The 15,909-nt window shown below is 36.7% G+C and overlaps 1 protein-coding gene across 1 annotated transcript in view; it reads left to right on the top strand.

The window, feature by feature from the left end:
* LOC121733502 (protein couch potato-like) overlaps window positions 1-15,909 on the top strand; it is a 207,990-nt gene that overhangs the window by 12,982 nt on the left and 179,099 nt on the right. Inside the window, exon 2 of the mRNA XM_042123763.1 lies at window positions 1,951-2,699. Coding sequence (XP_041979697.1) covers window positions 2,640-2,699 — 60 coding nt within the window. The 5' untranslated portion in view covers window positions 1,951-2,639. The remainder of the gene's footprint in view (window positions 1-1,950; window positions 2,700-15,909) is intronic.

The raw sequence follows: 15,909 nt of genomic DNA, 5'->3' as shown, positions 1-15,909 counted from the left end.
TTATTTTAGTGAATTTGACTCGAGTCGCTAAACTTCGAGACTGCTGAAGCTCCGGAACTTTTTTAAAGCTTAACTTAATCTTGAGGTGAATATCTTTATAACATCGACATTTCGTTTATAAAAGTAGGTAGCTGCGTTTTTGTAACTAGATGTTGCTCGAAAATTCGCTTATCAAGGGACTCGTGTATTTTACAGAAATACAGGCTATCCTATATTCTTTACAGGCACTTAAATTATTCGGTATGGGAACCAAATATCATCAATCGGTTCAGTGGCTTAAGCATAGCGAGGTGGCCGACAAACAGATAGACTTACTCTTATATTTACAATATTTTATATTACTATTAAATAACCAATATATTGCAGAAAATCAAAAGAAAGAAAACATCAATAATATTAAGATAATTCAACAACAAGACTTACATTTATATAAACTAACAAACTTGCATCTTCGGTGTCGTGTAGGTTTTATTGTGGGGGAGCTAGAGAAGCTTTCGCCATTCTCCGCTTCCTCCGCTCCCATTCCCCATTCATTATTGTCCCGGGAAAAGTCTAGAATTATTCGAGCCGTAATAAAATTTTTCAAGCACAAGCAATTAATTACTGGTCCAAGCTTGATTCGCTCCGGTTTCAACGAACACCCTCTAAATATTATTCAACTTTAAAGTAAATCTTTCAAGTTGACTTTAGAGTCTCTGACTACTTTTGCTTGTACTTTTGTTGTTCGTATGATTTAGAGTTTATCGCTGTTAGTATTTGATGAGTAGTTTAGGCAATGCGGTAAATTAAGCACAATCTTGAAAATTTTGAAATCAAACTAGCTCAATCTAGGTAAGTTTTTCTGAACTGTATTGCCACCCACTTGTACTATTAAGTGCTTACTAAGAGTACATTCATTTCAGACTTGAAAAACTTAAACTACAACCTACCAAAAAATGTTTAAATTATTTATTATTCGAGTGGAACTGAAAATTTTCCGTACATATAATAATTTTTGCCATACTTAAACATTTTACGTCTAAATATGATAGCTACGAAGAAACAAGGGTCCTCATTTTTTGTAACCTCTTTATGGCTAAGCTATAAGTACTGTTCTCATGTTATTTTATCTCCCTTTACACCTATGCGACGACGACTTAAGGAGTGAGCACACTGAGACGGGCCGTGCCGGGGCTGAGCGTGCCGGGGCTCATCGCAAAAATCCGCCTCCATACAATTTGTATGGAAGCGGATGCGCGTATCGCACACTGTGTCGGGGCGCAGCGGATTTCCGCTTCCATACGAATTGTATGGAGGCGGATTTTTGCGATGAGCCCCGGCACGCTGCGGCCCGTCTCAGTGTGCTCACTCCTTTAAGGGTCAGTCTCATAGAAACTTGTAAAGACTATGAATAGACTCACTCTGAGTGTGACGCATTGAGTCCAGTTGGCTATCTATTAAGTAATTAATGCTGATTACGGCAACTCGTTAATCTCTTAACACGGAGTAACGCGAAGTGCCTTATCTAACGTAGTGCCGACTGACGACACCAATCTAGATAATTGGCTCATACGATCCTTCTAGTTTCGGTAGATCGTACTTTTGTACTTTTATAGGACTAAGTCAGTATATCTCCGTAGAATTTAATGAAAGAATTTGTCTACTCATTTAGACAATTCTACGTTAGACTACTATTGTAGCCTGTTGTGAATTTAATATTTTAATTACTACATTTTATTTCTTCTTATCTGGATTTTAATATTTAGTAAGTAAATACATTGCGTGAGTAAAAATGCGGTTCAACGACCCTCGCGTCCTCTATAACTACAACCGTAATTATTTTATAATCACAAAAGAAATAATTAAAATACGCAATTATAAACATGCGATTGCTATTATATATATTATTTTATATTCCTCTAGTTCTCATTTCCAGCTACCGAGATTTTAATATTGTGTTTTCTTTTTCAGGATTGGATCTGCAGAAAACCTCGCACCGATGAAGACAGATGTGCTCGAGCTTTGATATTATCAAGATACAGTTTATTTTCCCGTTTACGATAAAACAGTTTTGTAGTCAATTACATACGGAACCCGCGCGTGCGCCGCCGTCGACACCGCGCTAGAGCCCGCGCCCCCCGCGCGTCCCCCTCGCCCCCGCGTCCCTCGCGTCTCCTGTCGCCGCCGCTGTCAGTGCTCGCCGGAGTCGCGTGACTCGGCCGGCACGCCCCGATACAGCCGTGGATAACCTCGGCCAGAGCCCCCTCCCGGTGAAGAGGCTGCACGAAGCGCTCCAGAGTGCGCAGGTGAAGCGCCAGCGCCTGTCCCCCCCGTACCCCGCTCCGCCCGCGCCCCTCCACCCCATCCACCAGCTCGCCGTGCACCAGCACATCAAGGTGCAGCAGAGCATAGTGCAGCAGAGCATCGTGCAGCAGCACCAGCTGAACCTGGCGCACCAGTCGCTGCAGAACCTGCAAGCGCAGAGTCTGCAGGCGGCGCAGCAGAGTCTGCAGGCGGCGCAGAGCTTGCAGGCGCAGGGGCTGCAGGCGCAGAGCCCCGTGACGAGCGGCGCGGGTGGGACGCCGACGTCGGTGACGCAGGGCACGCTGGTGCCGCCGCAGCAGCAGTCGCCCCGGGCCGCGTCGCCGCAGCACAAGACCATGGAGCTCGCGCTGTGCCAGAGCATGGACTCCGTCAACACCGCCACCACAGAGGAAGAGGTGAGTTCACAAAATGCCTCAATTTATCTTTATGAGCTAGCTCTTAGTGACAAGATACACAAAGAATCCGCGATCTAAGTATTAAATACCAAGTATTTGGTATAACGAAAAATAAACTTAAAACGCATTGTCCAGATCAAGATTATCTTTTTTTTCAGCCTTAATAAATATTATAGTCTTTGTTAAATTGATGACTTCTTCTGAAATAAATTCTTTAAGTTCGAGTGATTTTAAAATGGAACTTATAGTCAAGTTTCAAGGAAAACTGTTGAGCGGCTCCTTAAAGAAATTGCGATAAATTCTTCAACGTAAGCCGTTTGCGAGCTGAGAGGCGAGAAGTGGCCTCCGTTTGCGTTGGCCGAGACAAATACACATTACACTACATATCGTATTGCACCGACTACCCAGAAAGCCTTTTAATTTCTCCCTTTCTGTAACGTTAGCATTGACGTTTAATTTGCTGGTATTCTTTATATTAATTGGAATGTTCTCTTTGAAAAAGTAGAGTTAATCTACTTTATGTTCTTGCGTCGTAAAAGTGTCCATTTACTTTGTTTTGTTTTACGTTGATCGATATGACTATAGAGTTATTTCTAGGGTTTAATAGAAAGGGTATTTGTTAGAAAGTTTCGGCGCAGAAACCAAAGTTTGCTACATATCGTTACAAAATACATTTGAATATTTTATGTATTACTAAATTTCAATTGCATTGCCAGATTTAATGGTCACAAACTACGGAATTGTATCAGTCAAAGAGACTTCATTAAATATTGGTGGAGTAGAAAATAATTACGTCGCACGGCCGGTGTGGTGTGTTTGGAAGTTAATGTTGGTCGAGCTACATCACTTTGATGTGAATTCATGCACTAAGCAAAGGGGAAGGATTATGGACAAGACCCTTTGCTTACATAGCGTAGGTGCAATCATTCAAGCGGCTGACTCTGGCTGCGCGCTGTGGCAATCTGGCTTAATCCTCACATTAGGTCCGACGTATTTCTGCTCGCCTCATCTAACATATTATTTAAATTTGCCTATGAACTTGCTTTTTTTGTTGTCTATGTCTGCCGTTGAAGCAGTATCTGAAATTTATTTAAAATTTCAAAATTAATTTTATTATATTTCTTATTCCTAACTACATAATATTATTAGCTATGACAATTCATTTTTTTTATTAATTTTTGTCATTTCCTTAATCTCACGCTTTGCTACTAATCTTTGTTAATTTTTATTGACACTCTAGACTCTAGGGGTAGTATTACATTTAAGTGCATAAAACAAGTAATAGGGCTTATTTGACTTACCATTTTATAAAGGATCATAGTTAATAGCAAAACATTTTGTTTCATACGGTTCTCATAAATTATAATTAATGCCCTTAGCTGTCAGCCTGTCGGCTTTTATTAAGTAGTGGAGATAGCGTAAGGTCTACAGGTTATTGACTTTATTAACCGTTAAGTTACAAACTTGTAATTGCAGTTTCATTAGGATTGAAATAAACGTATATTGCAAATCATAATATTATGACGATAAAAAGGCTAGTCACATTATACCTCTACATATTGATATTACAATATATTTATGATTGTTTAGGATCAAAGTGTTTTAGTTGATTAGCTATTGAAGCGTCATTTTATTACAATGTTAGCTCTCTGGTTCAGACACTTTTCAACTGTAAAATCTTCGTCAGCTTTTACCCCTACATACAATTTTGCATTCAACGCATAATAACAATAAGGCTGATTTTGGAGCTTATGCCCAACAAATATACAAATTCTAATATTGCAATGCTCAAACCAAGTTTGTTCGAGTTGATCCCTTCAGATGTGTCAACTTATGGTTTATCAGAGTTATGACTGTCAAAAGTTCCCCATCTGGCTGCCATTATGTTACTGGTTATACAAGCAAGAACGTTTGCCTTGCGACAACAATGTGTGGAATAACTTAAGGCTTTGCTAATGTTAGTCATGTTTCAAATGTATAATAAGATTATGATTATTATAATAGCTGATACTATTTGACGTTAGATTTATGCCGTCTTTTGGTTTCTCCTTAATTTTAACTCCTTGCAGGTAGTTGAACATTCTAATCGATGTTCAACTATGTAACTGATTCTTCTTCACAAATAGTAGCTTGTAGCTTTCTGTTTTATTAATGTCTTCTAAAATCATTGGATATCTTATATCTTTAAATGAGCAATTCTTGTATATAAATATATAATTGGAATCTCGGAATCGGCTCCAACGATTTTTATGAAATTTAGTATGTAGGGGGTTTCGGGGGCGATAAATCGATCTAGCTAGGAATCATTTTTAGAAAATGTCATTTTATTCGTGTTTTATCGAACACCGAGCAAAGCTCGATCAAATAGCTAGTTTGTATTAAACGGACAATGTTATAGTCTAGACTAGAATCTAGAATCTAATGTTCTGTATATCGGACGATAGCAATAACCGGTAGCATTGTGAAAGGCAACAAGACCGGGGGTGTGTTCAGACTGGCGCCGCCGTGTCTGGCGCCGGTCGACTTTATTTTAGTTTCATGCTACTTAGTACTCGCGTGTCCGCTTTTTAATGCTTTCTGACTTGAACTTTGCAATATTTCATTGTTGTTGACAAATCAGTTTTAAAATCTTTTCACATTTGTGACGTTGATTGCAATTTCTATCGTCTCTGTAGAAAATATTTATTTGCACTTTTCAGTATAACTTCTGTAAAATATTATATCTGCTCTAACTTGTTTTAAAAATATCGTGGAATAACGAGACACAATGGCTTATCTATTGTTATCGCGGCCGGATGCGGCCGCTTAGGTCTTCATAAATTATGTTATTGTATAATATCTGTGCTGATGTTATAGATGCTTAGATAAGTAGTGCTGGTTTTAAAGTTAAACACGAAGGAAAACCGCACTCTCGGGCACCTCAATGTATATTTCGACACCCACGTCCCAACGATGTAGTGTAGACGAATAGCAGCATCATACACGACCGTAAAAAATTAGGAACGCTACATAAACATGTGGCTTCCTTTCCTAAAATAAAATGTGTTACACGTCACATTCACAGATTAAAGTTAACAACAACTTGTATTGGAGTTAAATTAAGTCAATGTAAGCAAACAATTTTTCTTAAAAAATCAATAACATTCCGAAAGGATAAGAGTTCTCGTTGTATAATCCAGACGTTACTCCATAGACTAGTCTAACAACCGGTCGTTCGATTTTTCACATGAATGGGGCAATAGTCGCAGACGCGACGGCATCACCTTTAGGGTTTCCTGAAACCTACAACAACTTTTGTTTTAGTTTGTTGCAAAGTTACTTTTGAAACAACACTTTTATATTTCTTATAATTATTATAATAAATGCTGTATGGTATGGCTTCCAGTATTTTGCATATGTCATTTAAAAATTTAAAGGCACTACATTATTATACACTACAAAGGCAGGCAATAAATACACTGACACTTAATTAGCTAGGTGATTATTTAAAGATCAATAATTGTTGTTACTTATATTATTCTGAACGTTAATATTGTTTAAATTTTAAGCTATCAATACCCAGGCCAAGCGGCACCCGGCGTCGCATAACAATTGAAAATCTATTGGGAATGTGAAAATCTATTCCCACGATCGAGGTTACTATTATGATTTTAAACAATGTCTTCAAAATAAAAATAAAATCAAATAATATTATCCCGTAACTCAGTCGCAGAGATTTTAATTAACATCTTAATAAAACTTAAAATACTCCAACAAAGTAGGAACAGAAAGTCTCGAACAATTGTCTCCATTTGAGGATAAAATTATTACCTCACTCGAACTCAGTCGCGAAGATAGACTGAAACGATTTTTAGTGAAGAATTTCCTTCGAGTGGAATATAGACACCTCGGCTCGGCTGCTTCAACAGTTTGTCCACCTAATTTGTTCGTCGCCGCTCGACTGTAAAAACAAATAGCTCCCGCATTCCCCGCTCGTGAGATAGGGATAGATATATTTCTACCGAACGAAGAAAAAGGATAGATAGTTATCCTAGGTTTCGTTTTTGTCGCATGAATGAGTGATTACTGCTTAAGTTCAACCTTTTGTCTAGCCCGGTACCAATCTTGTTTGTCTGATGTTGTAAAGAGGTTCCTTTGTAATAATTAATCGAGCTTCGTCTAACCTTCTCCGCTTTATATTACTTGCGGAAAACTTTTAATTGAATGTTTGATGATTTTGACTTTTTGACGGGAGCCAGTTTTGGCTAACAATACCTATTGAGTTTACTTTTATTACGCCCACCTGTAATTTTGTTTGTTCTTTTGATGACGATAATATTTACCTCGATCTCACGGAAATATCTTGCTAGATATAGAGAGCTATTTTACTTTTCATAAGATTTCTTGTTAAGAGGTAATGAACTCGTGATTCATGTGCCATTACCGGCCGGCGGCGGCGGCCACCCTCCGTTGGTCTCATGTTAATGCGACCTCAAAGCTCTGCCTCTTTTAACAGCCTCATTATAGGGGACCAGAGTAATATCGTCATTAAAAAGTAGACACTCGCTTTCGAACAAATTGCGTGAACTTCAATTCGTTCCGAGGATAGTTTTTACGTCTTTTAAATCTAGACGTAATCGTAGTGCATCAGTGTTTTATGTCTTTATATAACTCGATGTTGCCGTAAACTCGCGTCGGTTTTATGAAGTAATACAGTCTTTGGATTAAGGATACTCAGAAATAAGAGTAAAATTTAATTGGTTATAAAAGTTTGGCTTCCTTTCTGACGCATTTGCACCTAGGATTACCACCGCTTTGTGTAAACAGAGCAAAAATCCTCTTTATACGTGCTCGTGAGAAAAGAAAGAACGAACGCAAATTAATTCCGATCGGATCGAAGCTACGAAATTGGGAAATGGTGAATTGGGAAAAAATAATTCTACATTTTGATGAATTCATCCATAGGTCTGTGCAAGGATTATTTCATATAAACTTGCCCTTTTCTATCCTCAGTGTTTTATATTACATTTTTTTTTGTATTTAGTATTTAAATGATTAACTATGAAATATGCATTTAAACCATACGTACTTATGTTTTATAAGACTTATTGTTTTTATTTTCAACTCTGTTCAAATCATTATTTCACTTGTGTAGCTTCAACTCTAACATCGTACTTTACATTGAAGCAAACGCGACGCTAGAGATTAATTAAAACACTAATTGCAGTATTAGCAAATAGGAATTTAAGTTTGAGTTCGTATAATAGCGCTCGGTGTGTACTAGCAGCCGTGTAATGGAAGCGAAGTAATTAAGAATGGTCGTACTAGGAGGTATTTATTGTGTTCTGTGTAAGCAGCCTGGCGCCGCGCCAAAGTAGACGAGATGCTCATGAATCCGAACAATCCGATACAAAATCGATGATAAATTACTAGAAGATACAAAAAGGTACGCAGGAGACTTAGGCTCGCCGGAGACGAGCGAACAATGTCCCCGGGGCCCGAGCCGCGGCCATAATAGGAAATGCAGGACGAAAAACGAGACCCGCATTGTGAAAGGAAAATCGAACTCGAATGTCGCGAGACGAAAGGCTCTTTGTGTACAATCAATGGGCCCTCGATTGCTGACAACTTTCTTTGCAGTTCCCAAGTTTAAGTTGGAAACAGCTGGAGGGTATCCGTAGCTCGACTTCACTCGTCGCTAGTTTCTAATGAGCGGGTTAAATATAGTTATCGTTGTTTTATGTCTTTACGAAGTTTACGAAATCTTTAGTATATTTTGTTATTTGAGTGATATTGGAATTATTAGTTTCCTCTGAATCATAATATTAATACGCGAACGAAAAACTTTATAACCCTTTTTACGAAAAATGGGGAAACGTAGGTGCATGAAATTTTGCACAGTTATAGTTTATATGGTGAAGGAGTGCATCGAACTAATATTATTTTGAAATTATGCTTTTATCATACATTTTTTTAACAAATAAAACATTACACACACTACAACACACACACATGAGAAATGACAGATTTTTTAGTGACATGCCTTTTATTTATGGTTGAAGTCTGTTGACAACAAGTTGACAAATTGAAAATGGATAGTTTTTTTTTATTGAAGGGCGATTCCATTATCGCGGGTGCAACAGTTTGACACACTTAAAGCTTCCTACAGGCAAATGAAGCATATTTATCAATAAAATATCCCTTGAAGGGATACATTTTAATGAGTTTAACAATGATTTATAAATGAAAAACTCATCAAATGCATGAAGGGCCACAAAACAGGTTTGAAGTGCTGTCGCGGGTGCAAGCAATTTGACCCTCCATTAAGAACTGTGATGAGTTCATATGTGAATACTGTTTATTGCGAAACTTTAACAAAATAACTTGCCTATATTTAAAAATAGCATAAAACAAAGAAACTATGTAACTAGATAAAAATAATTATAGTAATAAGTACCAGAAATTATTAACATTTCTACGATCGCGGGCGCAACATCAAAATTCTCAAATCTGTTAAAGGTGAATTAAATCGTAATTCTCTAAGAAATTTTAAAATTTTCGACATGGAATATATAATTATATTAGTAAGTTTATAATAAAACTGCACCAAATTGTAGTTTTTTTTTTTTAATTTCAGTTGTTTATTGGCCTGACAAAATTTATCGTCTAAATCACTCAAAACGATAGAATAGTGTAATTTATACAAAATATTTCGACGTATTGCTGTATAACTATACTATAGCTAAACATTGATTAGAAATATATGCTATTTTAATTTAAAAATATGGGAAAAAACATCGCGTCCCTTAGATGATATTGTTTAAAAACGCTCTAAATTATTCGGTTTCCATTTTTTACAGATAAAACTTGTTTTTTTAGTAAATTCACATCTTCTTACGTATATTCCAATTAAAAAATGTAACTAAAGCCACATTTTAAAATTCGCGTTGAGGGCCGTCTCTGGCGGAATGGCCCGAATCTAAGATACTATTAGACAATGCTTACACGGCCAGTCTGAGATCAGATGAGTCCCAGAGACAAGAGTTGAAAAAAAATATGATAAAGTCAATATTTTTTACAAAATATAGGTAGTAGTCCTAATGTCGTTGAAACTAAGGTCGAATTTCGACCATTGGGCGATCTCTAGTTAATTTAATCAGACACGTTAAAGTTGAAGGATAATATAATATAATAAGAATTGTACACCATAACAATTTAATGTCAGTAATTATGACGTGTTCAGCATTAATGAATGAATAAATTATTTATAAATTAATTGCTCGGAAAATTCCAGAATGATAAATATAAAAAACAAGCGAGTTTAAGTGAATAATGTGCATTCTTATGCACTTATTTACATGAATGACTATATTAATTTAGTAGATCTGTGTTTTTACGGAGAAAAAATATTCTAGAAATTGTAATTTGTAATGCAATCTCATTATATTAGTAGAAAATACTTATCCATAATTTCATCGGAATCATCAATACTGCGAAATATAGCAGTCAATGTATAATGTTAATATCTATCAAACAATACTTGTACCGCCGATACCAATAATTGACCCGAGCGCTCCTTATCTCGACTACTAATTATATTCAAAATAGTAGGTTAGTGATATGGAATTTTCACTGCAGAAAATGAGATCTATCGGCGGAGTGGTCACGTACGGGGTCGACTTGTTTGAAATACGAAGGAGCTCATCGGTGTAGCTCGTTAAGCGTCTGAGCGTGCTTTTATTACAGCAAAGCGTGCGACCGGGCGACACTTGAATATTAAACGCCGGCAGTGGGTCACGCCGCGCGCTCCGACTGCGAGTGCACGATCGACGCATCCCGCGTCATCCTGACCTCACAATTTGTCGGATTACTCATATTACGCAATGTTGACATTGTTGTGAATTGTTTTACGTTTTTTGCTTGTGAGGAATTGCTGCCTGGTTTTTGCGGTAAATAATGCGAAGATGCAAAATCTGTAATTGGCAAAGTTAATGCGTTATATGATAAAAACGAAGAAACAAAACTGAATGATGTTTGTTTTAGCACTTGAAGATTCATTTCAAGTTTCACCGTTATCTCTAAATCAATAATGCCCGGTAAGCAACCTGGGTGTAATTAAAATAACGTAAAAGGCAGCAGATAATGGATAGATTTAAAAATAATAATTTCCACTCAAGTGCGGTAAGAAAATAACTGTTTATAATTGTTGGTGTGGAGGAAAGTGATAATTTTTCCAACGTGTTAATTGAGCGCAATTATAGAACGGTACGCATTCTGTGGACTGCAGTATGAGACGTTGGGGCGATAGTTAACCGTGCGGAGGAATTTAACGTCGCGCCAAAAACTAATATCGATGTGTAAAAATGTACTACAGCTGTTCTAGGATGTTCGGTTAAATAGATATTTGACACGTGACGATAATTAGTTACGATATGATTAAGAATTGTGCCAGTGGGCACTGCATTAGTGATATTGAATACGCATTCTGCGCGATGCGCTCTATTTGAGCGGTGGTATGCGCAGTATTTGCCAGCGGGTGAATTGAAATTGTGCAAAATATAAGCGAGCTTTGACCACAAAATGTTGGCAAGATTGTTAAGTTTGAGTAGATAATATAAGGTAGATAACAATAACAATTGAAGAAGAATTTAATTGGTATAGTAGTTAGTACATAGATTAGTCTTCTTGATAAACTGAACACCAGCATTATTACTATATAGCTATGTCTACACTGTGCACTTTCATCTTCAATTTTTGTCATCGACTTTCATATTGGCGCATTCAATAATTGAATGCGTCAAGGAACGCGACGCCAATATGTTTTGGATACGGTCAGAGGGCATGCGTCGCGGGCATGCCTCACGTTCGCTGCTGACTGCGCTATAACGCATGCCCTTGAAGAACAGAAAAAGGCGGTGTGTACGAAAAGCTATTAGCTTTTTCATCCATACATCATTTCATTTTTTAAAAACCTTGAAAATTAATTCAAAATAAATAAAATTCTGTATCTAAGAGTATTTTTAACAATATTTTCAGCAATGCAAAAGCCCATGCTGATTAGCTATTGGTGTCGGAAACTTTTCAAATGGATATGAAGGGATTAGCATGGATCGCACGTAGTCTGGTCTATAATCTATATGGCAGTGTTGCAGGAAGTTCATAACCATTTTAGGTTATGAGCAGGACCGTACACGATACGTTGGATTTCCGGTGTATAAGCCGTTAATTTTGAGGTTACTTTTAATAAATATTATTTTCAATCATAATATTATTATTGTAGTTTCTATAATATTTTTAACTGCGGCGTGGATTGTCGTAATTGTAGAAACTGTAGTTGTTGTTATTTAGGTTCGTTACAGCGTTTTATATTTCATTATTCCTCTAATTTAAGAACATAATCGTCAATAGTATCGTCAAGAATTTTGCAACTTTTAACTTCCTTATGCTATTTGTAGCATAAGCCACTATTAGAATCCAATAAGAGTTATTTTATCTCTTATATGACCTTTATGTCGTAGACGATTAGGATAATTCTCATTAACATTCTGAGGTATTATAACTCCGAACACACTGTGCGCGGTTCGTGTTATAATTTGTGCGATTTATATGTCTCCGGCGAGCAATTAAATAGCATGTGTAGCGATAGTAGCGCGTGGCCCATTTGTGATCGTAACTGTGCAAGATGTATTGTACGAATTATTTCGAGATGCGTCGCAATAATCTTTTGTTGACAGAGCATCTATTTCGATGATAGAAATGATGATTGATGTATGATACGTACCATTTACCATTAACTTTTAAAACAACATTTTAAAGGGCAATAAGTATCAATAAGCGAAAATTATTAAAATGTTGATGATACTAAATAAATAAATCGACAGAAATAATGTTTAGATTACCCCAATCACAGCGCAGTTATACAATGATATAACGTCTGTGGGTACAGTGTAGGTGTGGGCTAAAGGCTACGTAATTAGTGCGTCCGTGCGCTAAAACGGCCAAGTACTGAGTCACTCCAGTTAGTATCCAGTGTGCTAAGTGCGACTCATTCCGACAAGGGCATGCTCTATTTAGGACGCTAAACTGCGAAATTGTCCTAGCTAGTAGCTAATTTTACTCTGGTATCAAATATAAGTATGTGTTTTTTTCTCTATGGAGTGATTATTATTAGTTTCTCTTTTAATAGAATTCTTTTCGTCGTGTTTGACTGAATTGATTCCCGTTCGCAAGAGTGTAGAACGAACGCTTCCTTGTGTAGAATTTGATATCATTAGTCATTTGTTTTCCACCAAATATAGCTTTGATTTTTTTTTTAATTTGCAAGGAATTTTCTACATTGAGTTAATATTTATTTCCTTACTAGCATGATATCGGTATTATCTGATATTTAAATCATATCTCGGCAATGGCGTAGCTCGGTTACAGTCGTAGTTGTTGGGTCAATGCGGTTGTAATGTATCGCGGACTGCGGCCGGGGCTGGAATTCGGAATCCACCCCATGCGCCCGCCATCACGTATTCGTTGCATGCGTATGATAGCCGCTATACATTTAATATCTTCAAAAATGTATTCGTAAGGTCCATTGTTGGAATAAGCATCATTATGTGCCCCTTTGTTATATTAGCTATTGTTATTAGCGGTGTGATCATGTCTCGTATAGGTTTGATACGGAGAAATGTGTGTCGAGAATAAATCACGCATCTATGATAATATGTGTTCGCATAAAAATACATACATCATCTCTATTATCATCAAATACCTAATTGGTACAGTTTCGAGAAAAGAGTCAAAACAAGACGTCAATAAACAAAGGAAGTAACCGACCGGAAAATGTGGTAGTGTAATCGTAAAATATAGCAGCGAGCGGACCATTTAATACCTCCCCGACGCGACGAAACCGTCCGTGTGCTCGTGCCGCAAAAGGTGCTATGATTTACATCGCATATTCATTAAAGTGGCCCTCGCACAATGTCTGGAAGCTAACTAGAAATATGTATAAGCTAATAAGATTTAATTTAACGTGACAGTGTACAAACATAGATCGTCTATTTTATCCTCTTTTGAGGCCAATAAAGGTGTACCACCTATATATTTCTTTCCGGTGTTCAGGGAACTTAAAACTGTATATTATTATTAACTAGCTTTTGAATTTTATTTTAAATTTATTATTTTAAATATAGCTAAAGGTTATTAGACATTTACAGAGCCGAAATGTTTGACGCATTTCATTGTGGTCAAGTGAACGGTATAAACAATTATTATATATACCGGAAACAGTTCAGCCAGTTGATATGAATGAACCATTTGCTTTAAATGGACGGTCCACAGAAACGTATGGCGTAGTTATTCTACGTGTGATATTAACATTCAAAACGTGTGTTACACTGTCCTCGCTAGTCTCCTAGACGTCTCCCTTGTCTGTGGATAGAGGACTCGTGAATGTAATCTGATTGGCTGATCCAATTAGATGAGTGTGGATTTTGGCTGATTCTAGTACTTGTAGATCTATAACGTGGTTACCTGTGTAAGCAGAAAATTTATGTAGGATTGTTTTAATGTTGAGAATACAAACCATTCACTTACGAGGACATGTTTTTTCTGATTTAATGTCTCAAAGTGACTCATTCAAAGTTTACTTTTTTATCTTTTGGACATCCTTTTCCTCTCCGCTTTTTAATTGCACCAGCAAAGTTTCAACACTAACGTAAATACGTGTGGCTATTTTAACTTAAGGAAATAGCAATTAAACATTAATTGGTGGCGCAGGGAAAATAAAATAACTGGCTCGTTCGATTAATTAAGCTTTATGTGCATCGCAGTTCGCTTTTATTTGATCGCAATTTGCAAATTTAAACTGTTTTACTGACGTTATAAATTTCATAATCTCGTTAGCTTGAATAAAATTACTATTGATTACAAACGATGTTTACTCTTTATTTATATGGGTACTTAAATACTTTATAGACTTTCTAGAGGTTTTCTTTTTTCAATTAAATAATTTCCCATGGATTTATTTCATAATGGTTTACTGCTTCATAGCGTGAACATGACTAGTGATTGGACAGTACTGGTTATTGGATAGATCACAAAAACACAATATTTATTAAGGCTGCTTTAAAAACTGCCCGTTTTTCTTTACAATCAGGTGTTACTGTATTCAACAGGCAGATTTAAAGCAATCATAATAAATATTGTGTTTTTGTGCTTTTTCCAAAGACTGATACTGTCCAATCACTAGTCGTTTTACCCTTTAAATAAAATAAAATAAATCTCGTGAGATAGATTCTCATTTGCAATCTAATCTAGTTATAATATTGTAGCTGCTTGTATATCTTTTGAAGTATTATCCATTCATTGTATCTCTTTTTTATATTCGCAATAAAACTAGAATTTTCATAATATTCTACGACAGAACAGAAATTCAAATAGCACTCAATTTTACTACTGACTATTTGACTGATATTGCAGTTTCCTATCGTTGAATATTGCACAACTTCTTCGATGTGCTTAGAATACTTATTTACGATGGCTAAAAGACCTCACGTACTATTCCAATCTCTACTGCCTGCTCCAGACTCACTTTGAAGCGCTTGTTTACTAAGTTCGCGTTCTGTAATTGAAAAACAATTAATTACATTTGTGGCAGTGTAACGCGGCACCTCCGCCTTCGCAGGCGAACTTCAAAGAGGCGAACATATTATAAATCAAATTCATATCAAAATTAATAACATGTAAGTAACGAGTCATTAGTGTTCGTATGTATTGCTATGTACGTAAATTTCACCGCTAACTCCATTGAGTTAAGGGAACGCTTCCGCGGTACTTTTAATTAGCTTACAGACACTGTCAGCGGCAGGGGAGGGTAGATCGTTAACGTGGCTACCGTGAGATGTGTTACACTTTGTGGATCAAAGGGGTTAGACGTACGATTTTAATTCTTCGGTTCTGCTCTGTCTCAAAGAACCTGATTGAATAATGTGTGTAGTAGCTCTAACGATGCGTCGATATCGGAGTATTCCACGATAGTTGGCTCGCGACCAACGCTGTGTCGCTGGATGCCGACTGACCATTCCGTTTTATTTTATGTTCTCATCAGGACCTTTACGGATATATTGCAGTGTTTAAGGAAATAGACAGTGATCTGTGCATTTGAAATACGCCAAATTTTCCGGTTTAGCTGCATCGGAACGTTTAAATTAGGAATAAGTAGGCATTAAACCAAATAATTAAA

The sequence above is a fragment of the Aricia agestis genome, chromosome 14 (assembly GCF_905147365.1).
Source record: "Aricia agestis chromosome 14, ilAriAges1.1, whole genome shotgun sequence".
NCBI lineage: Eukaryota > Metazoa > Arthropoda > Insecta > Lepidoptera > Lycaenidae > Aricia > Aricia agestis.
This window is presented reverse-complemented; position numbering and strand designations above follow the sequence as displayed.